Source organism: Gallinula chloropus, assembly GCF_964237585.1.
Source record: "Gallinula chloropus genome assembly, chromosome: 1".
Classification (NCBI taxonomy): domain Eukaryota; kingdom Metazoa; phylum Chordata; class Aves; order Gruiformes; family Rallidae; genus Gallinula; species Gallinula chloropus.
The window spans coordinates 211,589,833-211,616,741 of NC_140085.1; the positions used below are offsets into that span (position 1 = coordinate 211,589,833).

Sequence of the window (26,909 nt, forward strand, 5' to 3'; positions counted from 1 at the left end):
CCGTAAATCTAACCTCCTCTTCTCATTCCTCCCAAGAGAAACCTTTGTATGTCAGGCTTGCAGCCCCAATCTGTGAAAAGCTCACAGAGTCAGCATGACAGTTATACTCTAGAGAAAGGATTTCTCATGTTTAAGTTTATAACCCAACCCTTCCCATCCTGCACTCGTACATGGGCACGGAAGAAACAGGTAAGATCGTATGTGAGATCCTACAGATTATTTTTCCTTAAATCAGTAACATTTATACCTTTAAAAAATTCTTTATTTAAAAAAAAAAAGCTTGAACAGTTCTACAACATTAAAAGGTGCAAATCCCATTGCCTAGTAAAGCAAGGAGAGTTCATGTCTTGTCAGAAGTGGGAGTCCACAGCCACATGTTTTAAGGACTGTCTTGCTTTTTAAAGACAGCCTTGATATTAGTGTCTTTACTGTATTAAACTCTTGGTACTTAAATAACAATAATAGTAATATCTAGACAGCACAAAGTATAGGGTGATACACAAGCATAAAAGTGCAAGATGTAACTTAAGTCAAAGTGCCTACTGGTCGAACTTCAAGGTGTCTACAGATATAACAAGTACAAACTATGTTCAGAGATCAAGTATAAATCAGACTGAAAGCACTCAAGGCGCTTTTTCTTTTCCTCTCATTTCCATCAGAAGTTGTCACAGGTAGCATCAATCCAGTCTGAAGTGACATCAATTCCAAATGAGTGTACATGAGAGGAGAGTCAAGCCCATGTCTTGATGTAAAACTGATCCTCATTTTCTGTGTCAGGCCAATTAATCTACAGGCTTTTCTCTGAATATCCAAGCAGAGAGAGAACAGTAACTTCGATGCCACATTCAAGGGAGACTGAGTCAGCAGTTCAACAAAAAAGTAGCACTTAAGAGCAGGGGGTACAGCAAGCCCTTAGCTCCTCCAAAGTCACAATCCCCCAGCTGATTTATTGATTCCAGACATGAAAGATGACTACGAGAAGGTTAAGTAACACTGACCTTCATTGGAAGAATAAAAAGATTATCCTCACAAGTATTTTTCCCTTCCTGCTCGTCTTGTTTTACTATTACAAAGATAAAATGTCTTATACATTATCAGCTCGTTATTGTGTTCATTCCCTTTAAAGGCAAACGGAGTTTAAAAGACCTTGTCACCAGAAGGAGGTGGGATGGGGGCAGAGGCAGACCTTTCTTTAAACCTTTCCAAAGATTTCTAACTCCTTCTGCAAGTGGAAACAACAGAAGCCATAAAACACGAGCAAAGGGGAGCTGTCGCTGAGGTTAAGCAGATCCAAACTCCGCCATCCATTTTTCATACTTCTCCAGGTCTGCAGCAGAAACAGATTTGGAGATTTTCTTCAGAGCCAACTCAAAGTCCCCCTTGGTAACTGGCATCTGAAGCTCCTCTTTGGAAAGCGCACGGATCTCTTCTGGGGTTAGGCCGTTAATACGCCGTCTCATCGCCATTAAAGAGGCATCCCTGGAAATACAGGACAATGCATGCAGCTAATTGCTAGCAAGCAGCATGTGCTGGAAGTCTATGAATTTTGATTGTGTTCTCTTGCTAGAAACCACGGGCAGGATCACTTAAAAGAGCATTTATTTACCATAGAAGATGCGGTTCGCATCTTTCTTAGTTTCCATGTTCCCAGATCACTACATTAATTTAGCACAAAGAATGCACTGGCACCAAAACCCATTTAAGCATATGGTAAATGTGCAGAGATAATTAAAACTATAAAGCTGAAAACCTTTTACAATGATTCACAGAGACGAAGTTTTACAACCTCAGTGCAGGAAAGGGCAGGGTGGGAGAGGAACTGCACTCAAAAACTTTTAAGTAGCCTGGATTTTGCATCCCCATAGTCTCAGATTTCAATGTTCTCCCCAGTGTGCAAGCCCAAAGGGTGGTCAGTGAGTATTGGGAGCGCAGCCCAGCTCTGCTGCCTGCTCACACAGAGCACCAGGATTTGGAAAGGGCAGAGCAGGAGGTGTCAGACACTAGTGTCACCAGACCCTTCAGGGCTGAGGCCACCGTGCCCGTGGCTCCTCCCCAGCTCGGATGCTGCTCATCTGGCCCACTGGCACAGAGGGCACTGCTCATTTCTCAGCCCACATGCAGTCCCAAATTACATTTTCTCTTTCCCCAGGTTTTTCCCAGCAAGGGATAACACAGGGAGAACAGGTAATTTAACTATTGCCCTGTGTGACACACACCAAGTTTTCAGCACCACAGAGACATTTTGCAATTTCAGCAAAGCAGCAGGGGAAGAACAAAAAAAATATCCCAAGCCATGTTCTTAAAGGGTTGGCTTCTCTGGACAGGGGTCTTGATGTTATAGGGACAGAAGACTTCCCCTATGCTTTTTTAAATACCTACCCTCCACCAGAAAAGTCTCATTTATCAAAAAATGAGACAAACTGCAGGAACAGGATGGAAATAAACTCATTACTAGTGCTATAAACTATATGTATTACCCTTGCACCTTGAAGATTCATGCAGAAACTAAGACCATGCTGCACTGGGTCCTGTCCAAACACATAGCATATGGAAGCTCCAAGAAGTTTTCTCTGAAAGGCTCCAAGCCCCAAAAAGTTTTCTGTGAAAGGTTCCTCTGCATCACAAAATTCTAGCTCTTAAACTCATGGGATTTAAGAAAACAAAAGCCAAACCAAACCTGCTTTGCACTACAGTAACAAATACAAATGCTGTAAATGCAGCCAACGGTAACGCGAGATTTGCTCAAGAGAATTTTTCTTCTCTCCAGATCCAAGAAAACCACATCTCACAGAAAGACTCCAAGGACTTTAGACTGTTCCACACGACAGTAACACATGGTTCCAGTAAATACATTTGGGCCTTGAACACAGTCACTGTTAGCAGGGCTCCAGCTGTCATGGGTATTGCCTCTTACCACATAACACCAACGATGACTTTGCATGCAGTCTTATTTGCAAACTAAGGGGAATGAGATACCTGCAAACGTTAGTGATGTCAGCACCAGAGTAGCCTTCAATCTTCTCAGCAATTTCTTCTAGGCTGATATCAGGATCCAGTTCTACTTCCCGAAGGTTAATCTTAAGTAGTTCTGCTCTGCCTTTTGCTACAACAGGAAAATATTTGTTCAAATACTGGCAAGAGCAACGTTAAAATATATATATATAAACACAACTTAGATTTTTCAGTGAAAAGTACCAACAAAAGGGTTTAATATAAGGAAAGGAAAGAGACAAAACAAACCTCAGTAAAGCATGCAATCAAACACAGTAATGTCTATAGTTAAAAGTGGTATAGTAAAACAGCATGCTCCAGGGACATATTCCAAAGTCATGTATCATTGACAATATCTGTTATGTCTCAGGTGACAAAGCATTTGGTCACTTACTACCCAAGGACACAAAAGCACAACCCTACAAATGTCTACTGCTTCTCACAACCCTTTGGATTCACTTGCTGTTCACTGTACAATTGCATTTATTCACCCAGTTTCATCAGGGCCACAGTGAGAATTCCATTAAGCAGAGCTTCAGATAGCACAAGCCCCTGAAGGACAGGCCGAGCTTTAAGCAGATGGTTAAGCACTTTCCTCAGCTGGGACCCTGGAAAGCTGCTGAAGTCTGACAGAAAGCAGGTACATTAACACAGCAAACACACAGATTAACACATCTGCAATACCAATGTGCTGGTAACCCGGCTTTCAGACCCAGATGCAGTGTGCACACAGTGTGTAAAGGAGCACTCAGGCAGCCTGCTTTTCTAGTAGGGGGCACAAGCACGTGTGTGTCTGGACACACGCGTTACGCAGCCGAGGCCTCTAACAGGGAACTCACAGCTGACAGCTTAGGCCTTGGTGCTACTCTGCACAAGGGTGGTAAAGAGGAGGATGGTTTTTACTGTAGCAGAAAAATATACCAGCTCAGCATCTTTATTTCCACAGAACCATTTTTATGACCTAGAGGACAACCACAACAGAAGTAGCAGTAGGAAAGGCTAAAAGTCTTAAGGAAAAGTCCACACTTATGCTTTATTTATCTGTGTCCCTAATTAAAACAAAAAAAGGAGGGTGTAGAAATATAAAAGGATTTAGAAAGCTTGTCTAAAGCTGCTGGGTCTGAGTGCTTTGTAGATCTGCCAAGAATACAGAGTTATCAATCACAGACAACTGGTACTGGCTATAAAATGAGTATTTATCACTTACAGAGCACAATGTACATATGGCATACCTGCAGAGAGCATCCTGCATCACAGAACATTCTTCTAATCTTTGCTATGGGAATAAGCAAGTCCTTGCAGTATTTTGAATATGAAACACATCAGAATATACTCACGTTGAATTCCACAATGTACCAGTGTGTATGTGCCACACCATATCACTTTTTCAATTAAAATGCCTGACCACATTAATCACACAGCACAGCTACAAACGCATCGTTTACAGACTTGCCCAGAACAGCTCAACGTTCCTCTTTGCAGAATAGATGCACCAGAACGTGAGACTGGAAATAAAACACCTCACATGTTGTCCAGGGTGTAATACACTATGTCAAAAACCAATCTGGTTTAATTAGAAACAAGAGCAAGAAGTGATAGGATTTTAAACTAATTGGTCATAAAGACAGGCATCCTGTTAGGAGCTGTTACTGCCTGGGAGCCGCACAGACAAGCTGTAGAACTATTAAGTGTCCTTATACCTGCTAAACTCAATCACAACTGCTGTCACCACCAACAGGCATCTTGTTATCCTGAGTGCTCATGCAGGGAGATGAGGCACCCACTGTACCAGGAAGAAACGAAGCTATGCAAACTCCAAGTGATAGGAATCTCAAAATTAATAGGACAGGTGAATGACAGCTAGGAAAAGACAATGCAAGCAGAGCTGTCTTAGGGCAGGAAAGCAATCAGCCTGCTGCATCCTGAGTGACTCGAGGCACAGCCATAAAGGAGAGCAAGCAGTGATTTACAATGAACTAAGCCCCTAAGTGAAAATTCATGGATCCACTTCTTTGCATTTGTCTGCAAGGGCACGGAGTGCATTTGCAATATTTCTGAACATGTCCAAAGGCTGCCTTTGATGATCACTCAAGGACTGACTGTTAAACATTTAAAATAATTCCAGGCTCATTAAAACTAACTCTCTTTCAAAATGTAAGAGCCCATCAATGGGCTTGTAATGAAATGCTGCAACTCTTTGTTTTTAAGCCCCCCAAGCAAGCAGTTGTGGTTTTTTTTCTTGCTCTCACTCTCTTTAAAAACAAAGCTACCCAGCCAAATGGTTAACCCCTCGATTTCACTGCTCACCACAAAAACCATCAAGATTCCTCCCAAACCCAAGAGTCCTGCAGCACTCTTGAGGCTGTATAGCAAAGGCCATTTTAAAGGAAAACGCTCATAGCAAACACACCTGTGGGCAAAGGTATATAAATCCTCTTCTCCAGTCTCCGTCGGAGAGCTTCATCGATATCCCAGGGAAAATTTGTAGCTGATAACACCATAACCATCTTGGAAGGGTCATCGTTTTCCAGAGCACCTCCTACCCCTGCAGGCACAACAGTTTAGAGAAACTTCACTCCACGGCTCTTATTGATTGGGATGCTTGCTAAGAAAGACTGTACAAAGGACAAAGCTAAGTGAAAGCTTGATGTGGTTAGGACTCCAAGCTTAGGTGTGACAAGACCATCATTGTCACAGACAATAGACAGTTCATTTTCTTGCTGAGTCAGGGGAGGGCTTTTTTTGATAGTGCTAAGAATAGTCAGACACATGTGAGTGTAGCCTTACTAATCCCACCAGAAGCGCTTTCTCTGTCAAATCTGGCCACAGAAGACATAGGAGTCACTCCTTGGCTTCCCAAATAAGGACTGCAAAGAAATTACCAGCATGGAGCAAAAAGTTGCCCACCCTAAGTTTACCACAATGAACCTACACAACCAAGGACACTGTAAACAGTGGTTAAATAACAACAGCAATAGGGAGGTAGCTATCCAACCGCTACACCGTACAGTACTCCCCAGATGGTGATCCTCATTATGGTCCCCTGCACAGAACAGGTACTAAATCTGACTAAAAGGGGAGTGAGTATCAGCTGCCACCGCAGAATACAGCCAAATCAGACCTCACAATGGAGTCCCTGAGCTGGAGGTTCTAGCAAAGGGGAGAAATTTGTTTAAATTGCATCAAAATTAAAGCCCTGTGTTAAACAAGTCTACACAAATCTTCCTTATCTGCTTCTTCCTGAGTCTGTCTTTTAAACATGAGTTTTCAATTTACCATCAAAATGGCTGTTTTAAAAGAAATAAAGCAGAACAGACTTTTCGGTCATGTGCCTTTAAACGCTCCAAAAATAAACTACTCTCAAATTCTGCCTTATTTTTCCCCCATCCCTAAAGCCAGGTTTTCCAGGTTGCTCAAGTTCTTACATTCCCACCTGTAAAGAAACAGCCCCCCCAGCCCCAAACTCGGATCTAAACACTTGTTACCGTCCATCTGCACAAGGAGCTCTGACTTGACTCTGCGACTCGCTTCGTGTTCGTCGGATGTGCCTCTGCGGCTGCAGATGGAATCTATCTCATCAATGAAGATCGTTGCTGGAGCATAAAACCTCGCCTTTATTCAAAGGAAAACATCACTGTTAAGGCTGCAGCAGCCACACAGGTCCTCATCACACCACAAGCCAATCCCACGGGACATGCTACATACATATCTTCACACATAGATATGTAAATCACCGATTTAGAAGCTGTTTGGCATATGGTTGAGTTTTAACCCTACTCCTCAAGTCAGAGATCTGACATCACTGAGAGGCTCGTGTCCATCCTTCAGAACAGAAACAGAACTAAAGGCTGAGGGAGCTGGGCTTGTTCAGTCTGGAGAAGAGAAGGCTGTGGGGGGACCTCATTGCAGCCTTCCAGTCCCTGAAGGGAGCTTATAAGCACGAGGGGGATCAACTTTTTCAAAGGGTAGACACTGGCAGGACAAGGGGGAATGGATTAAAACTAAAGGAAGGAAGGTTTAGATTAGATATTAGGGGGAAGTTTTTTACAGAGAGAGTGGTGAGGTGCTGGAACCGGCTGCCCAGAGAGGTGGTGGATGCCCCATCCCTGGAAGTGTTCAAGGCCAGGTTGGATGGGGCCCTGGGCAGCCTTGTGTAGCTCCAGGCCTGGAGGTTGGTGTCCCTGCCTGTGTCAGGGGGGTTGGAGCTCTATGATCCTTGGGGTCCCTTCCAACATCTACTGCTTCTAGAACAACAGTTCCCAATACCTTCCAATTTGAAGTCTACTTCCTATGGCCTTATCCCATAACCAAGAACTGACTTTCTGTCTATGCCATGACTCTATTTCTAGTCTGGAACACTCTATCCTAAACATGGATGATGAACCATTTCCTTCTTAATCCTTGATGACGTGTCAGAAAAGGATGGAAACACAGAGACTGTGCTTTTCTACCTGGTTGAGGGGTGCAATGAACTCCAGGCTTCCAACAAGTCCCTAGAGGGGCAGGAAACAAAGGGAGATGCCCCCTCCCACCTCAATCCCCAGACCACATCACTAAGGACATACCATTTCAAACAAGAGGCGGACCAGCTTCTCAGACTCGCCCCTGTATTTAGACGTCAGGGTAGAGGAAGACACATTGAAGAACGTTGTTCCACATTCTGTAGCAACAGCTTTTGCTAGCATTGTTTTGCCAGTGCCAGGAGGACCAACCATCAACACGCCCTGAAAGGTGTAAAAAAAGGTAATGAACAACAAGCTTTGCAATTGGTACTCTACACTACATCCAAGATCTGTGTTTTAATTGTTTAATAACATAACTGCTATTTCAGTGGAAAACAAAAGGCAACAATCCTGCTTTTGAGAACAGGGCTCTGGGCTTTATTTTTCCTATCACTCCACTGGAGTAGGAATCATGAAAGCCAGTAACTGTTGCTGCACCTATCACCTGGGAAGCAGACAAGAGATCTACAGCCTTGACTGAATCAGGCAGAGCCTGGACTTGAACTTAGGCCTTTCCCAACTCACGAGAGGCTGCACATGCAGCTAAGAGAGTTAATTCTTTGTTTTGTAACAAAGGCCCTTTCGTGAAAAAAGCTTGACAAGACCCAAACTACTTCTGCAGAACGTTGTGCTCCCTCAATAGAGCATTTTTCTGTAGAAAAACATTTTGCAAAAAAATCCTGATGATTTCTATATATGAATCTGTTTGTTTTTTTGCATTTAAGTATGAGCAAGAGCATTCACTGAGAACAAGGGCTTGTCCCAGTGTTTAATCTCTCCATCTCAGTATTTCTGTGGCTGTATGACAGTGTCTGAGCAATTCCTGGATGGAATGCCATCCTCACCTGTTGGGTAGCAGCAGAGCGCTGCTATTTCTGATTCACAGTGAAGCAACTGTGGTTCACATCGACTACTGCTCAGTCCCACAGAAGCCTAATGAGAACCTCAATGGTTATTCAGAAAGCTTTAAACAAGAAAACTGAACTAAAATTGTTAAGTCCCTGGTTGGCATCTGCATCACCAGACTGTCTTTCCATCCGTGGTCAGACAGAGTAAGAAGCACAAACCTCTGAAGCTCAGCACACTTACCTGTCATTATTCAAGCAGGTTGTCAGCTGGACACACAGTGCTCTCAGGACCCCAGTTAACACAGCAGCACTGAGACTGTTTAACCACTCCTGATAATATATCTACATACAGTTATCTCCAGGCATTGCCTTTCCAACCCTTTCATGAGCAGTGCTGGAGAGGGACAACACACTGTTCCATCCCTGCACAGCACTAGAATAAGGCTGGTTTTGAGCATGGCACTATGAAAAGGTACTGCTCAAGGAGCTTGGTTTTTTTTTTTCCCCATTCAACTGCAGGATCTTATTACATGCTAACAAGAGTTTCCTGAAGTAAAGCTGTACTGTGTTGCAAGGGTAATCAAATTAGCTAGAATCAGAATTGCACATCATAATGCGCTTTGCAATTAATAACTTACATAAGATGCCAGAGCAATAAAATATCTGTTAAATGCAAGCCACATAGCAAATGAGATTTCATCTGTTCCTCACAAAAATTTACTTCAAAAAAAGCACAAAGAGTGACATGGAATAGATCTATAAAAACGAATCAACCGGGAATGCAATTATTCAAAAATGTACTATTCAAAAGCAATAGCCTCTCTGGATTCCATTTTCCATTAACTCTTAATACCTTTACTGCCACTTAACACTTAGCTAATGCAAGCTCAACATGCATTCATTGGTAAATTAAGTCAGAAACATTCACACTACACCCATACAACCAACAGTCCAATGTCACTCCTCGGGCTGCCCGAGGTTTTTCCAAGCTCCAGAGCAGCAAGCATAAAAAGTAAAGGGACTCTTTCTCCCCCCATGAACACTCAGACTTACACCGTGATTTGAGCTGCCTGGTATTGCAAGTACAACCCTGGAGTAAGTGGGTGAAATTTACTCAGCCTGTGACAGGCAGGGGAGAGATGACTTACTGTTCTCTCCCAGTTTCAAATGTGTTTATTCAGCATTTTGAAACAAGCTTCACCTCAGCTCAAATCACATTTGACTCCTGTGTTTGACAAACTGTGTTTACTGCAGGACCTGGTGATAGCAACAACTAACATCACTTTTTAGATATTGCTTTGGTCCTCCATTGTCAGGGAAGGTCAGATTCTGGCTTCACCTACACATGCTGCTCACTGCCAAAATCAAAGCCCATTGCTCTGTACCTCCAGTCTACCTATTAGAGTGAGCACTGCCTAGCACAAGATACTGGTGGCATTATATATGTGTATAAGAGAGGTGCAGAGAAGCCACACTAGGCGTACAGAAAACCAAGCTCTCTGGGGATAAAGATGATAGAAATATCAGTTAAAAAAGAAAAGAGGAGAAAAAGAAAGAAAGAAAAAGAACTTTAGTTCTCAGCAAAACAAGATATGCACAGTTTCAAACCGAAACACACAGGATCAAATCACTCTTTCTCTGCAAACTAGGAGGCTGGCACTTACTCACTAGTTAAAATCCTTGACAAACACAAAGACCTCTTTATTCTTCCTCTAAGGCTCTGTTAATCCAAAGTATTCCAATAAGAAGCTGAAATGCACCGCAGGGAGTAAGTGTTTTGATGAAATCACTGCGGGGTTACTTCTTGTTGTTGTAACAATCACTGGCGGAGCAGTGGGAAGCACAGCGAGCAAACCGGCTTTGCTGGCACAAAACCGTGTGGAGACAGAGCCAGAGGAAGCCTGTGGACACTGGGAAAGCCAAGGCTGCCACTACACAGCACCTGTGTTGAGGCAGGGAGGACAGCTGGCTCCTTCATACAAGGCACCATCCTCTGAATGCAGGCAGAAACTGTTGAGGCCTGTCTTGGGAATTGTTCTCAAGAGAGTCTGAACATCCCAAACCAGATTTGGCTGCCTTTTTCCCTGAATTATTGTCCTGAATGCTCAACAAATGCCTGCTGCTACACTGATTACAGCAAGAAATAAGTCTTCCCTTCAAAACTTCTCATCCTTGTAGCACAGTCAGAGGTCAACAGTAGGGAAAATACATGCTGTTCTGTGTGAAAAATAAATTCAGAAGAGTTACAGCTTCACAAGTCACCAGGGAAAAGGCAAACAATGAAGACTCTTCATGGGCTCATCAGAAATCAATTTGCATTTCAGACTGGAGAGAGGGAATGATCTTAGAATTTTTTTCCATGTCTACAAGCACCTAGTTTTCAAAGGCCACACTGCTCAGTAGGAAAAGATAATCTCATGCAAAGAGGTGGAGACTGTAACTCTCTAAAAGACCAGGCTGTGGTTTCTTTATTCGCTGCTAGGATACTTGGAGACAAGGCCAGTGGCACTCTTCACCTTCTCTGCAGTCTGCTGAGATACCTGCCTTAAGGAGAGATGGTACTACACCCTCTGGGCATGGTAACAGGCAAACAATAGGGTAGCAGCTCTTCACTCCCTTGGAAGTTTTTCAGACTGGATATACAGAGCCCCTGTAGTCTACGGTAAGGGTACAAATCAACTTACTCTATCCCAAGAGGAAAAGAGAGAAACCCAGCCATCCAAAACACACTCAAATCTCCCCCTAACATTTGCAACCCATGCTATCTAGGCTGTGTCCAAGCTGGTAGCTCAGTTAACCTTAAGGTTAACCTCAAGCCCACTGGTACTGACCACAAGTGCTCTAAACCCCAAAGGTCATGCAAGCCTGGGGTAGGTTTGGGCTGCCCTCTGGAATTCACTAAAACCTCCATGAACAGCCCTCAAGCAGCAATCTCTGCTCTTGCCATCAGCTCCCACTCCCTCTGACTTCCCCTCTTCACTGTCTGTAGACACAATCCCCAAGAATGACAAGTCTTCCACTCATCAGTTCCTGCAGGGCTTTGTTTCATAAATAAGCAGAATAATGAGGATTTAGGACTGGCACAGGCTGCAGAAGGACCACAGGCTGTTGAGGATCAGACTTAAGCATAAGCCAGGGAAATACAAGGTCCAAAAAGGGAAAAAAAAGGGCAAGTGTTAGTATCACCAGATCTGACATATGCTGCTCAACCAGTGTACTAAACCACAGAAACTACTCACATACAGAGCAATGCAGGAGCATTCCCTACACATGACATTGCCTTCCAGGCTCTGAATAACAGCTTGCAACAGTCTCTTTTCCCTAATAATCCTTCTCTGTAACCAGAAAGCCTTTGTGCTGTGACTAGTTATTCCCAAAAGAAGCATCAATCCATTCCACAACAAAACCAAAATAATTTTATGTTCTGTTTACAGAAATGCTCAGCAACCTCCTCCCTTCTCAATTCTAGGCAAGGCCCAGATTGGGCTCACCTCTGGTCCATCAACCAGGCCAGCTGAGTCCTGTTGCCCCACTTGCAGCTCGCTCTCCCACTTTGAATTTCTCCCACTCCACCAGTAACTATGGCCAGCTGCATGTGTAACCACAAAGCTAAACCAACGCTCAGCTTAGCCCCTCTCCTTGCTTCCTTGCACCACCCTGCTCTCAGTCTGCAGCCTGAGAAACAGCGCAGGCAGAATAAAACAGCCCCAAGGGCTGCTTTCCTCCCCGAAGTGTGGAGGAACAGGCACCATAATCCTAAGCAGAGCTCTCTATTCAGCATTTCTGCTTCTGTCGATACACCCGACACGCCTGCTCACATGTGCAAGCTGACATACAGAAAGCATTACAATGTCAAAAGCTATGACTGAGTAAATCCAAAAGAATGACTATTTACTGTAAAGCTTGCATGCACTTCCAGCTGTTCCTTTCAGTGCACTTTACATGAATCATGATGAGAGAACTGCACGAACAAACTCCTGATCTTTCCCATTTGCCTTTCTAGCCTTCTGTGGCAGGCATCCACGCACATTACATCAGCAGACATACATAACTCCAGCTTGCCATTTACCAAAATACCAAGTAAATTCCCACCTTCCAAGGTCTTCTGATCCCTTTGAAAAAATCAGGCATCCACATTGGAAGAACGACAGCTTCTCTTAATAATTTCTTGGCTTCTTCCAAATCCGCTATGTCATCCCTGTGCAAGATGAATAAACTTGTATAAAATTCCTGTACAACAATATTTCTTCTATTTTTATACAAGAAAAAATGGAGAAGGTAGTCACACAGTACCATCTCTTTTAGCATGCCTGTATGTGCCTCATGAGAGCACTCACTCCTATAATCCTGTGACCTAAAATTGAATCCACATTTGGAAGGTAGAGAAAAAATTGTTTTCAACTCAAGTTACACTGAGCTGCTTAATTAAAAGTTATTCTGGACAACATGAACACCAAAGAGGTATCTTTAAAATTCTCTAGAGTGTACTTTGATTTCAGCAGTACCTGTAATGGATGTGCTGCACATAATACCTGTTAGCAACAAAAGCATAACTGCAATCAAATTAATAAACTGTTAAAACAAAAACACCTTGTTTTGCTTATCTGTAAATTATGATGGTTTCCCTGTTGTAAGAGTGAGAAGGAGGATACTTTCTCTCCTGCTCCACACTAGCAAAAGCAATTTATTTAAGAAAATCCTCATACCAATGGATACTTGGATTCCTTGATACTATGTCCCTTTCGAGAGCTTCCACCAAGTCTTTGTCGTAACCAGCTCCATCAAATTTTGCAATTTCCCCTTCACCAACTTCCTGGGTTATTTTCTTTCCCTAGAAGTGAAAGTCACACACGCTTATAAGGACACTGTTCTTCTAAATACCCTTTACTAGCAACATATAACAATGCTGACTGCTTCACCTCTGCGTAGAAGGCACAAGAATGTTTCAAGCTTTAGCACAGCTATCTCAACACCCCGATGGCCAGCAAAACCAGCATGTTCACAGCCTACACTCATTCCACAAAGAGCCCCCCAAACACTCATGGTTGCTTCACAGAGTCGCCTGTGGTGGAAGAAACTCTTTAGATCATCAAATCCAACCACAGCCTAACCCTGACTAGTCCACCTCTATATCCTGTCCTTAATGACTTCATCTGCATGCCTTTTAAATACCTCCACTGTGCTTCCACCACAACAGCACCATGCCTCCTTTGTGGATACAGTTCACAGTAATAAAACCCCATCAGAGCTGATTACATATCAAGGTAGATGGGTGGGTTGGTTGGTTGACTGGTTAGTTGCTTGGTTTTAAAGCAGCAAACCAGGGTCTCTTAACAGTGCCAGACCACTCTTTAGACTGAAGTGACACGCTTCCAAGCCAGCCAAAGGCATGAATGCAGAAACAGCCTCACAAAGCAGGCTGTGTGCAGCTTCATGCCAGATTAACTCCTATCTGACGACCAGAGCATCCAAAGTATATTTTGAAGATGCTTCACCTAACACACTTACCTTTCAGAGCTAAACAACTGGCACCCCATCATCACTGAAAAGGAACAAAAAAGCTGCTACACCCATTGGCTTTGATGGAGGAAAAACAAGAAGATTCGCTCCCCTTTTTTAATCAAAACCTTCCTACCCAGCAATTTCTCCTTACCTCAACTGCAAACTATCTATTTCCCTCCTCTTGTTCACAGGCCAACTCCCTAAACAGTTAAAATGCTTTTAAAAGGTCATATTTATTTAAAAGCTGCACAACAAGCCCTAAAGAAGCTCCCAACTCAGCCAGGTTTCTTTGAACTACAATAACTTCTGCAGCATGCCAATGCTCATTCAACAACCAAGCCACACGCTGCCTCTCCCACAAACAGCCCTGAGTCTCTGGTTAGTACTTCCAGAGTACCATTAAGCTTATGGGGGTGAAGTAACATTTTCCCTTTGAAGCATCAGGGCTCACGCTCCTCCTCTCCCGCTTCAGAAGGCAACCGCTTCCCCTCCCAGCTCAACAGCAGCATCTGACTGGTGCCTGAAAAGCAGCTGCACTGTTTTAATGAAGGAGGCCGAGCAGGGAGCTACTTTAGGACTCTTAACTCAGCTTCTAAACACTATCAGCAGCAAGTTAAAGAATCCCAGCTGGCTGGACAAAAGCAGCCTAGGCAAAGGCAGGCTGAGAGGCAGCTGGAGACACGCAAATAACCTCGCCGTGGAAAAAGGTGGTGGTGGTGACTGTACCCCTCCCAGCTGCCGTGTGCACATGAGGCCTGTGAGGGAGCAGTTGATCTTCCCACTATTTTTATTTCTTGCTCCCAAGTGAGCTCCGTGTTTAGGGCTCGCAGATCCAGGGGTGGTTCGGGGTTGGTGGTTTTGTTTGGTTTTGCAATGGAAATTGAGCTGCGAGCTGTGTTTAGACAAAAAAGCTGGTGTCAAAACTGTAATGCTTTGGTCTGAAACAGAAAGAAAAGCCCTGCAGAGTTCCTAGGTTTTCAGAAGAGAGAAAACAGAATTCAGACGTGACTGTAAAGCAAGAAGGAAAATAAAAAACCCTGCAATTCATGTTTTTTTCTGCCTTTGTTTCATCCCTCTGCAGCCGAGTGCTTTGCCTAGCGCGGAGATTTCTCAAAACACACGGGATGTTTGGGGTTTTCCCATGGAGAAACAGGATGAAGGCTGCAACCAGCAGAAGGCAGGGCGGCTCGCTGCAGGCCCGCGGAGGAGGCTGAGGAGGCCGCTCAGGCCCCGCACCGAGCGCGGCTGGCGGGCCGGCCCATCGCGCAGTGCTGGCGACAGCGGGCCCGGCCGTGACGCAGCTCTTGAAGGCGGAAAAGAATGGCGCTCCGAGGGGAGAGGCAGGCCCGGCGGCGGGTATGGAGGCGGCAGCGCCCGCGCAGCCGCCGGGCGGCAGCACGGCCCCGGGCCCGGCCCCTCCGCCTCCTCGGCGGCTGCGTGCGGGGCCGAGAGCCGAAACACCGCCGGCTTGGGCCAGGGGCCGGGCTTGCCGTCAGGAAGAGCTGTCAGGGCTGCACTAACCCTCTGGAATTAACAGCCCGATTTCCAACAGGAATGTGTTTCTACCCCACGTCTAAGTTCGTGCGTTGGTTTCGGCAGCTGCCTCACTGAGGCCTCCACCACCCTGACGTACTCGCAGCATGCCTGTGCTCTGCCTTCACTTACTAAACCCAGTAACCTCCTCTGGGAACACAACCTGAACGCAATTACCAGTTCATTCTGGCAACCCTCGGCACCCCCTCCCTTCCCTTGTAATATGAACACATCTTGCTTGAGTACGGTTGTGGAAATACACACGAGATACTCCAGCTGCTGCCTCACCAGGGCCTCCTGTAATGGCATGGGGGGTCTCTTCTCTGTGCTGGTAACGCCTCAACAAGCTGGGCCAAGTCAATTTGCATTGACTGCCATGGCTATATCACAATATCACAGAATCTCCTGAGTTGGAAGGGACCCGTAATTATCATCAAGTCCCAATTCCTGGCTCCACACAGTGCCAGCCAAGTCAGAGCACGGAACTGAGGGCATCGTCCAGACACTGCCTGGACTCTGTCTTGGTACTGTGACCACTTCCCTGGGGAGCCCATTCCAGTGCCCAACCACCCTCTCTGTAAATAACCTCTTCCTAATGTCCAGCCTAAACCTCCCCTGTCTCAGCTTCATGCCATTTCCTTGGGCTCCATCACTAGTCACCAAAAGAGAGGAGATTGGTGCCTGCCCCTTCACTCCCCCTTGTCTGGAAGCCACAGACCGTGAAATCTCCCGTCAGTCTCCTCCTCTCTAGACTGAACAAACCAACAGACTTCAGCCTCTTCTACTCAACCTCAAACAGATCAGTCATGTAGGATAACCATGGTGGCTGCAATGACCAAAGCTGGGTCCTGAGGACATCTTACTTTTCTGCAGGCTCTTCCCCACTACTCACAGAGTCACAACTGCCAGATGCACTCTCCACTCCTTACTGTCAAAGGCAAAGGTGGTAACTGGTTGTGCCTCCCTCCAACAGCCAGCACAGCCCATCATCGCTGGGAAAAGGTGATGTGCTCAATGAAGTTCAGCCTGATCTAATTTCTGCTGACACATCCAAAATTTTCTGCTCCTCCACTGCTGAGATCTAGCAGAAATAATTCTTGTAGTGTCTGAGAACACTGCTGGCTGCTCTGCACTGCTGAACATTATCCCATTTCCATGACTCCAGCACAAAGTCATCTAATTCCTCCGGTGTGACAGCCTCATTCACCTCTTCTGGTGATGGTGCTTCCAAACTCAATGTCATCAGCAAATTCAATTATCAAATCACACACTTTTTTTTGTGCCAGTGTCACAAATGTAAATATAAAACAACAGTCTCTACTCCTGAGGAAATCCACAAATGATTTGTCAGTTGACTGATCCTTGGTATTTACCACTTGTTTACGTTCCTTTGCTGCCTAATTCCTTCCCACCTTACAATTCCTTTACATCACATACCGACTAGATTAACTAATTACTTCCCATGTGGCATCCAGGTAGATTGATTTCCTTCTCTAATACTTTAACTAGAACTCTAAAGAAAAGTGCTGGCAAAGGCAACACCTTTGCTTGTGACATCATATTACACTTTATTCCACTTTCTTGATAGCCCCAAGACTTTCACTTTTCATCCATTCTAAATTCATTGTAAAAGTCTGCATACTGCTTAGGTTAAATTGACAACTCCAATTGTCTGGATCACTTTTCCCCTACTAAAACCAACCATGTCAGCACAACTCACCATTTACACAAGACACCAGCAGACCAAATAAATTTTACTGGGAATCTCTTCTCCCAGCCCTGCAATTTCACCTAACAGTTCTTTCAGCATTCTTGGGTGGAGATTATGCAGCCTTCCAGTCCCAATGCATGGAGGTGGGTGCCTCCACCTAAATACAGCTACCTCATTGAATCATAGGGGCTGGAAGGGACCTGGAGAGATCATGGGGTCCAACCCCCCTGCCAAAGCAGCTCCCCAGCTCATATTGCACAGACAGGCGTCCAGACAGGGCTGGAATCTCTCCAGAGATGGAGACTCCACCACCTCCCTGGGCAGCCTGTCCCAGGGCTCTGGCACCCTCACTGGGGAAAAGTTCTTCCCCATGTTGCTGTGGAACTTCCTGTGCTCCAACTTGCAGCCATTGCCCCTTGTCCTGTCTCCACAGGGCACTGAAAAGGGGCTGCCCATTCCCCCTGCATCCCATGCTTCAGATATTTATAAACATTCATAAGGACCCCCCTCAGTCTTCTTGTCTCCAGGCTGAACAGTCCCAGCTCACTCAGCCCTTCCTCACAGGGGAGATGCTCCAGGCCCTTCATCATCTTTGTAGCCTCCTCTGGACTCTCTCCAGGAGATCCCTGTCTTTTTTATCCCAGGGAGCCCAGAACTGGACACAATACTCCTCACATCCATATTCCTGTAATCTGCCTTGCCTTTGTTTCTGATGCCACACATCAGAATAATGAAGAGAGGATAAAAAAAGTAATTTCTTCCTTGATTTTAAAATTCACTGATACGGTGGCACAGCCCTTGGCCATTTCATGTCCTTTGCAGTATCTACCATCCTTGTCCACTGGCAATCTAAAATAACCCAAAGAGTACTCCTAATGACGTGTTCTGGTGTTTAGATAAGGTATTACGTGATTTCTAAGGGCCATACAGGTAGAATTCATGTTGCCTTTTTAAGCTGAACTACTGAAGAGAAGCTAAAATTCTTGGCAATGATCCAGCAGAAGGTACCTTGGGAACAAACATAATAATTTCCAGTGGAACTAAGAAGGAAGAGGCACTTGAAAACCGTAGTTTAGAAAAAGGAACATGTAAATAAAAGGGTTTAGTGGATAAACACCATGCGGTGAATTGCAGTTCAAAATGATCTTGTATAGCTCTCCAAAAGGTCATTTTACAGGCATAGTCAGGTTAAAGCTCCTTACCTCAAGATAGTTACAGTCAGAATGAAAAGATTATATGGTCTGGGGAGGAGAAACAGTGAAAGAAGGCATCACATGTAAAGTGAGACAAAACATTTCTAAAACATACATGATATTGCTGTATTTATCTTGAAAAATATTACAAATAAATAAGCATATTTCATGGGGGTGGTGTAGTCAGGACAGCATACAACCTATTTACACTACAACACCTTGAGTAATGGACATGGCATCCAAGTTCATTATATGTTTCAACTATTCCTAGCCAACCACCCCAAACCCAAGCACTACAGAGCTGAAACAGAAGCAGCTGGTTACCTAGTTTGAAGCTTCAGTTTTGCCCTGTTAGTTTTAACTGAATATGAAGAATCACTGAACCTGTTTGATTGGACATCCTAGGCTATAGGGGTAAGGTCCAGTAGCTTCAGAAACTGAAGAACACGAATACTTGCAAATTAAGCAAGGATAAAACTAGGGGAAATTAAACCTATTTTCATGCCTGTGTGTAAAATATAGAGAGTTGCATTAACTTCTCTCACTTCCCACACCTGGCTATTTCCCTCCTTCATTCAGAATTTCCATGGATGCCATACAAAAATCATCCTACGTCTCCTGAGTTTGTGACCTGCTGCGATTTTTGCATACACACCCCTGAAAAAGAGAGTAAAATAACCACCAAGTAACTAGACAAAGGCAAAACCAACAGCACGTGTGATGGTGTTTTTGGAAGAGCAGTGATACTTTCCTTCTGCCACCTAGTGACGAATGTATTCAGGTAAGAGTAGCATTTCAAGTGTACCATATGAAATGGAACCACCTTCAGGACTCTTCCATCCACCTGACAGCACTGTTGCTAATTATTTTATTCCCAGAGACAAGTATTGTGCAAGTCATGTTGTTTTGGGCTCCTTATAGTAAAGCCCTATAATGCCCATCACCAAAAGGCTTTGAGAGCAGAGTTTACCCCCATTAGAGCTAAGACTTTGCAGGCTGCCTTGTACAAGCACATCTGCTGAACTTGCCATGCACAACAACTCCAATTCTCCATAGAGCCAGCAAAAATGTAAATAATTTCGTAGATATTCACGTGCTTTTTATAGCTTGCAAGATGCAGACTTGGTATTTTAAATCTTACTGATCTAAGCTAGGGAGATTTCTAAAATGATTAAATGTGATCTGTGCAGTCACTCAGTGGCACTGCTGACAACCCTAGGTAGGGATGGTGGTAAGGGCTGGGATCACTTAATACAAAGGAAATCATAATGGAAGAAGTGTATCTTTGAGTTCTTGCTGTGCTGTGAGGAAGCAATCTGTAATAAAGAGGCCACAGAAAGACTAACCATATTCATTTGGAAGAAAACTTGCCTAAATATTTTCTTACTCATCTATCCAAGTACAATCCTGTGTGCCCCCATCGGAAGGGGCTCCTTGTATCTGTCAGGAAAGTGAAGCTGCTTCAGTACACTCTCAATTTGTATCAGTTCCTGGCACTGACTACACAGTTAAATTTAAAAGTGCAAGTGTCTCAGAAACAGCAGTTTGCACACAGTTATTTTTTTCAGCCACAAAACAATCCTGCCCTTGACATCACTACTTGCTATTGACAGTGAATCGCTGCTTCATTCACTTCAGTGCCGCTTCTTTTTCATGGGTCTTCAGAGGAAAGAATCTCCAACTTAGCCTAATTTATTTCACAGAATCACAGAAGGACAGGGGTTGGAAGGGACCTCTGGAGATCACAGAATCACAAGGTTGGAAAAGACCTTTGAAGATCATCAATTCCAACCATTCCCATCCAAAGCTAAACCAGATCCCTAAGTACCTCAGCTACCCTTTTTCTGAACACATCCAGGGAAGGTGACTCAACCCCCTCCCTGGGCAGCCTGTTCCAGCCCTGACAACTCTGTCAGGAAAACATTTGTTTCTAATGTCCAATCTGTCCCTGCCCTGGCACAGCTTCATGCCATTGCCCCTTGTCCCATCTCCTGTCCCCTGGCTGAAGAGACCATCGCCCACCTCTCTACAACCTCCCTTCAGGTAGCTGTAGGTGGTGAAAAGGTCTCCCCTCAGCCTCCTCTTCTCCAGGCTAAACAGCCCCAGCTCCCTCAGCTGCTCCTCAGAGGATTTGCCCTCCAGCCCCTTCCCCAGCCTGGTTGCCCTTCTCTGCACTCGCTCCAGGACCTCAATGTCCTTCTGATGGTGGGGAGCCCAGAACTGGACACAGCACTCGAGGTGTGGCCTCACCAATGCCCAGCACAGGGGCACAATTACCTCCCCAGACCTACTGGCCACACTGGTTTTGATACAAGCCAAGATGCCATTGGCCTTCTTGGCTGCCTGGGCACACTGCTGGCTCATATTCAGCCTGCAGTCACCCAACACCCCCAGGTCCTTCTCTTCCTGACAGCTCTCCAGCCAGTCTCCCCCAGCCTGTAGCACTGCAGGGGGTTGTTCTGTCCCATGTGCAGCACTCTGCACTTGGCCTTGTTAAACTTCATCCCGTTGGTCTCAGCCCATCGGTCCAGTCTGTTCAGACCCCTCTGAAGAGCCTCCCTACCCTCAGGCAGATCGACTCTTCCTCCTAGTTTGGTGTCATCTGCAAACTTACTGAGGGAGCTTCAATCCCTTCATCCAGGTCACTGATAAAGATGTTGAACAAGACTGGACCCAGGACTGAGCCCTGGGGGATGCCACTCTTGACCGGCCTCCAGCTGGATTTGGTTCCATTCACCACCACCCTTTGGGCCCCTCCATCCAGCCAGTTTTTTACCCAATTGAGGGTCCACCTGTCCAGGCCAGTGGCAGCCAGTTTCTCAATCAGAATGCTGTGAGAAACCATGTCAAAGGCTTTACTGAAGTCCAGGTAGACACATCCACAGCCTTCCCCTTGTCCATTATGTGGGTCACCTTGTCATAGAAGGTGATCAGGTTAGTTTGGCAGAATCTACCTTTTGTAAACCCATGTTGACTGGGCCTGATCCCCTGGCCATCACACTTGTACTGCATGATAGCTCCCAAGACGACTCTCTCCATGATCTTCCCAGGGACTGAGGTCAGACTGACAGGCCTGTAGTTCTCCAGATCCTCCTTCTGGCCCTTCTTATATATGGGGGTAACATCTGCCAGCCTCCAGTCGAGTGGAACTTCCCCAGTCTGCCAGGATTGCTGGTAGATGATGGAAAGGGGTTTGGCAAGCACATCTGACAGCTCTCTCAGCTCCCTTGGGTGAATCCCATCTGGCCCCATTGAGTTGTGGGTATCTAACTGGCCAAGTAGGTCACTAATCGTTTCCTCCTGAACCATGGGAGCTTTATTACTCTTCCCCTCCCTGTCAGCCAGTTCCTGAGGATGAGTACTCAGGGAATATCCATCTTTACTATTATAGATTGAGGTAAAGAAGGAATTAAGGACCTCAGCCTTGTCCTCATCCCTTGTCACTAATGTTCCCTCTGCATCCAATAAGGGCTGGAGATTCTCCTTGCCCCTCCTCTTACTGTTAATGTACCTATAGAAGGACTTTTTATTGTCTTTTACAGAACTGGCCAGTCTGAGTTCCAGTTCAGCTTTAGCCCTTCTGACTTTCTCCCTACATGATCTCACTAAATTCCTATAGTTGTCCCAAGACACCTACCCCTTCTTCCAAAGGTCATATTTTTCCCCTCTTTTCCTGAAGATCTTCCTGGATCTCTCTACTCAGCCAAGATGACTTCCCTCCTCGACGACTCCTCTTCCGACAGACTGAGACAGCCTGTTCTTGTGCCACCAAGATCATCTAGCCCAACCCCCGTGCCAGAGCAAAATCACTTAGGGCAGGTTCGTTGTTTTTATTTTTAAAACAAAGACTTTCCAAAAAGCATCTTCCTAAATAGTACAATAAATACAAAACCCTTTTCATAAACTAAAGAAAATCAAAGTTGCTCAGAGTTGGCTTTTACTATGTCTCCCTCACATAATTTTTAAGTATGCAATTTCAAATAATTTGGCACAGGTTTACCTAGAAACAATGCATTTAGAGAACTGTCCAGGACTTCTAACCACACCTAAATTTTACCATGGTACTGTTTCCACGGTGCTCTGCAACCCCATTCATAATGATTAAAGTCTAGAGAAAGGCACTGGTCTCTCTTTTGCATTTTTTACAAGGAAATCTTTACAAAAGGCCTGAATTAGATTCCTTTAAAAAAAAAAAAAAAAGAAGAGTGGGGAAGAAGGAGAAGGAACTTTCTTTCCCACTTCTTACCTTGTCCTCTCTTCCTCTTGCTCTGGATTCCCTTTCGCGGCTGCCCGCAGCCTTGGACAGGGCGTGAGCTCTGCCCGCAGCCCCGCGAGGCTGCAGCCCTGGTGATTCTTTCCTCAGAGGTTTTGCTTCTCTGTTGGGACGTTTTATTTGAGGTGGAGCCCTAAGAACAAGCAGACACAACAAAAACATGCTAAAAACAGGGAAAAAAAGCAACGCTAAGAAGGAAGGGTTCTAATTATTCATTAATTCCCTTAGCGCGTTAATGCCCATGTATTATCTACAAATCTAGCAACATAGTTCTGGGTCTGTCTGACTCCCAAAGTAAGCAAAAAAATACAAAATAAATTAAAAAATTAACAGTGAGGGGAAAAAAAAGTAACAATACTATTATATTAGCATTTCTAACCAATCTTACAACAAACCAACATGCATATAGCAACTGAGGAAGTAGTTTAGTAAAAGTCTTCAAATGGTCATTTCCTCTGACTGCAAGCCAGGAAGTTTTATTAGGCTATATCCATATGCACAAGTTCTACACAACCAAGTGACATTCCTGGTTTAAAAACAACCAACAAATAAAAGAAATCCCTGGCTAATAACTTTGACAGGCCTGAAAACAAAGGAGGGAGAATTTTGTAACAATCCTCCTACCTCTGACTTCATTCCCCTGTGGGAAAGTGTCAAAACACAAAAATTGCCTAGAAAGCAAAACAGAGCAGTGCTGCAACCACCTATACCAGTGTGCATCACTCCCAGCGTTAAAGAGAACTCAGCAGTGGCAGGAAGAGAAAGAATTTAGTTTTAAGATGAGGTATCCCAGCGCTCTAGCGACTGAGCTCGGAATATAAATGGCCAGGAATGTCACCCAACTTTAGCTAGTGTCACTAATTAAGTAATAATAGCGTCCCCTGTTACTTCGTCTGCTGATTTTTGTGTTGAGTAACTCAAAATTGGCTAACTGAAAAAATCAGTTTCCTGGAATAGGGTTTTAGAAAAGAGCAGATACTTATATGCTCTGCTGGATACAGCTGCTACATTTTGCTTCGTATGCATTTTCATCAAACTTAACAGCACAGGGGGGTGGCTAATTTTCCTTCCTTCTTTGCACAGGATTTAAACTTCTGCTTCAAAAAGCAGATGAGCTATTTGGCCTTTACCTCTAAGAACGACACAAGAAGAAATACATCTTGAACTTCATTTAACATTACTACAACAATTCTGATCATCAATTCTACCACTCACAAAAGTAATCAGAGTTAATATTATTTTACAATTACATTCTTAGCATTTTTTTAAAAGGATCCATTTGCTTGATGATCATAAAGCACATAAATTTACAAATCAACTTGGCATTTCTTTCTGCTAACCAAGGTCTCTCCTTTTACTTTGTTCCTTTGTTTATGTGAGTATATACCTATTATAACGCTGTTATGACGTGAGGAAAATGTTGTCATGATAAATGTTATTCTTGTTTTTAAATTGGATTTGTTGTTTCCAACAACCTGTGCCCAGCTCTGCTAGGGTGAAAAGAGGGAGTTTAGAAAATACAAAAATATCTATTTTGAGAAAACTGTTAGCTAGAAAAGTTACCTTGAAGGTGTTTACAGAAGAGAAACGCCACGTCTAACAGAACGTGTTTAGCAATAAAACTAACCAATGGATTAACACACAGGTCATCTTATCTGTAGTTAGAGAGTGATTTTTAACTGCCATGTCCTTCGAGACCCTTCAGTTCCAGCTCCTTACTGACTCCTCACCCATCAATAAATTCAGCTGCTTAAATATGCTGACCTGGAAAAGCTTTCTCCCTGCACATGAGAAAGGAAACTGTCACCAAAAGCCCACCTACCTCTACAGGAGCCTCTAGTTCCAGGAGTTTAGCTAGTCACTCCTACCAGAATGAGGGACTGCTTTTCTTTACAACTTCAGCAATAAATCTGACTGCAGTTTAATTACTTTTTTTTCTCCCCCAGTGCATTACATTTCTTCCTTCTGACAAATGACTAAAGGGTAAATGAAATGTGATTTTCACATTACAAATTCAAAAAGGAACATAAAATTAGGGCGACCCAGCTTTATTTCACCCGCTCTGCTCGAGCCCTCTCCTTACCTGTGTTCAGCTGGAACAGGAGGGGGCCAAACAGCAGGATCTCTGAAAGGCTCATCTTGACACGATACAGGGGTATCTGCAGGTCTGTCCATTTTAAAACTCTCTAAAGTGTTGACAATGCTCTTAACTTGTTCATATTCTTCAACTAATTCTTGTCTGACCTTGAGAAATACATAGGTAATGTAAAAACTGTTACAATTCAATTATTTTTGTTTTTAAACCACAGAAAGTGCCTCTAAACAAACACCACCTTCAAAAGCAGAGACTCCCAAGCCTTCCCATTCAACAAACCCCAGACCTATCAGGCTAACAATAAATCTTTAACAAAAGCATAAACAATTGAATCTCTGTTGAGGTCATTTTCCTGCTTGTCAATGTCACGGCCACAGATGATGGCTAATGCAGGGATCACTCTTCCATAACATGTGCTGATGCTTAGATTTACGTGTGTATGTTGACATGTATGCACACATAGACACACTCTTATACTAGTAAGGGTGCTGTTGGCAGATCTGTAGCATATAATTCTGGCATAAAAGGACTTCTCTGATAACAGCTTCTGATGTCCTCATTATAAAACTGGCTAAATCAGTAAAATATTGCAAAATTAACTTTGTGAGGGGCACAACATCACCATACAGTCAAAGCATGAGGCAATTCTTTGGTGGATTGCAAAAATTAAAACAGAAAATGAGAACTTTAACACCCTACAGCATAAGTTGAAATGATAAGAAAAGCCAGTGAAATAAAAATGAGAGGAAATTATGTCTCAGAAAGAAATCAGGGTGCGGAATAATGATTCTGAATTTTGTACTTGGAAGTTCTGTTGCCACTAGTCAGGGAATTAGAACTACTGCAATGATTTCAAGATTATTGACTTAATATTTGTTCACTTGGATGCTTTTCCACGAAGCCAACAAAAAATAAAATCTGTGTAGGAATTTAAATTCAAGGGATGCAGCTTGTTACCAGCTCAAGTTTTGTATGCCAAGGTCACAAGCTCCTAGTACACACCAGCAGCCAAAACCCTGCAATGTACATTGCTGCTCAGAAGCATAAGCTTTCAGTGCATTAGCTTAAGATGTGCTAGGATTCACCTGAGTGCACTTGTACTGCGTCTTACCAGCCTTCCACCTATCACTCAATGATGCTTTCCATCCCGTGGGATCAACTCCTGCGCTCAGTTTGGTTTATACCTGCTGGAGGGTCAGAACACCCAGATGTCACCTCTTTGCTGAAGTGTCAGTGCACAGCTAAAAGAATTCACAAGTTGCTGGGCACACCTGGAAATCAGTATCGGCACTCTGCAGCTGGGATTAGCTGAGGCCACTGGAATCCTGCCTGTTACGGGCTCACAGCCGGAGCCACAGAGACAGCTGAACCTTTCCATCCACTGGAAAGGCACACAGGCTCCAAAAGCTCTTGTGAGGAATAGTCAGGGCAGGATAGTTGATGACAGGTTGGCCATGAGCCAGCAGTGTGCCCTGGGGGCTGAGAGAGACAATGGGATCCTGGGGGGCATCAGGAGGAGTGTGGCCAGCAGGTCACAGGAGGGGATCCTCCCCCTCTACTCTGCCCTGGTCAGGCCCCACCTGCAGTATTGTGTCCAGTTCTGGGCTCCCTGGGATAAAAAAGACAGGGATCTCCTGGAGAGAGTCCAGAGGAGGCTACAAAGATGATGAAGGGCCTGGAGCATCTCCCCTGTGAGGAAAGGCTGAGTGAGCTGGGACTGTTTAGCCTGGAGAAAGGAAGACGAAGGGGGGACCTAATTAAAGTTTATAATTATCTTAAGCAGGGGATGCAGGGGGAATGGGCAGCCCCTTTTCAGTGCTCTGTGGAGACAGGACAAGGGGCAATGGCTGCAAGTTGGAGCACAGGAAGTTCCACCCCAACATGGGGAAGAACTTTTCCCCAGTGAGGGTGCCAGAGCCCTGGGACAGGCTGCCCAGGGAGGTGGTGGAGTCTCCATCTCTGGAGAGATTCCAGCCCCGTCTGTGCAATATGAGCTGGGGAGCTGCTTTGGCAGGGGGGTTGGACCCAATGATCTCTCCAGGTCCCTTCCAACCCCTATGATTCTGTGATATTTGTAGGCTGTCACCAGGCACACTACCAAGTGGGGCTACAACTAGCATACACTGCAAGGCTGTGTAAGGCTGAGCTATACACACAGGTTCCAATAGTGCCTAAACAGAGCAGGCGGCCTACGGGGAGTTGTAATACACAACTCAGTCTTGGGCTGCTTTTAAGCTCTTTGTCTGCGGAGACACCTCATG

At 44.6% G+C, this 26,909-nt stretch overlaps 1 protein-coding gene across 1 annotated transcript in view; it reads right to left on the bottom strand.

Annotated features, from left to right (window-relative positions):
• Positions 1-1,214: 1,214 nt before the first annotated feature.
• The window catches only part of KATNAL1 (katanin catalytic subunit A1 like 1), a gene marked incomplete at its 5' end in the record, with an annotated part of 40,156 nt that continues 14,461 nt past the window's right edge, over positions 1,215-26,909 (bottom strand). Inside the window, 9 exons of the mRNA XM_084278798.1 lie at positions 1,215-1,479; positions 2,977-3,103; positions 5,402-5,536; positions 6,477-6,603; positions 7,557-7,715; positions 12,434-12,539; positions 13,048-13,172; positions 22,527-22,686; positions 24,637-24,792. Coding sequence (XP_084134924.1) covers positions 1,281-1,479; positions 2,977-3,103; positions 5,402-5,536; positions 6,477-6,603; positions 7,557-7,715; positions 12,434-12,539; positions 13,048-13,172; positions 22,527-22,686; positions 24,637-24,792 — 1,294 coding nt within the window. The 3' untranslated portion in view covers positions 1,215-1,280. The remainder of the gene's footprint in view (positions 1,480-2,976; positions 3,104-5,401; positions 5,537-6,476; positions 6,604-7,556; positions 7,716-12,433; positions 12,540-13,047; positions 13,173-22,526; positions 22,687-24,636; positions 24,793-26,909) is intronic.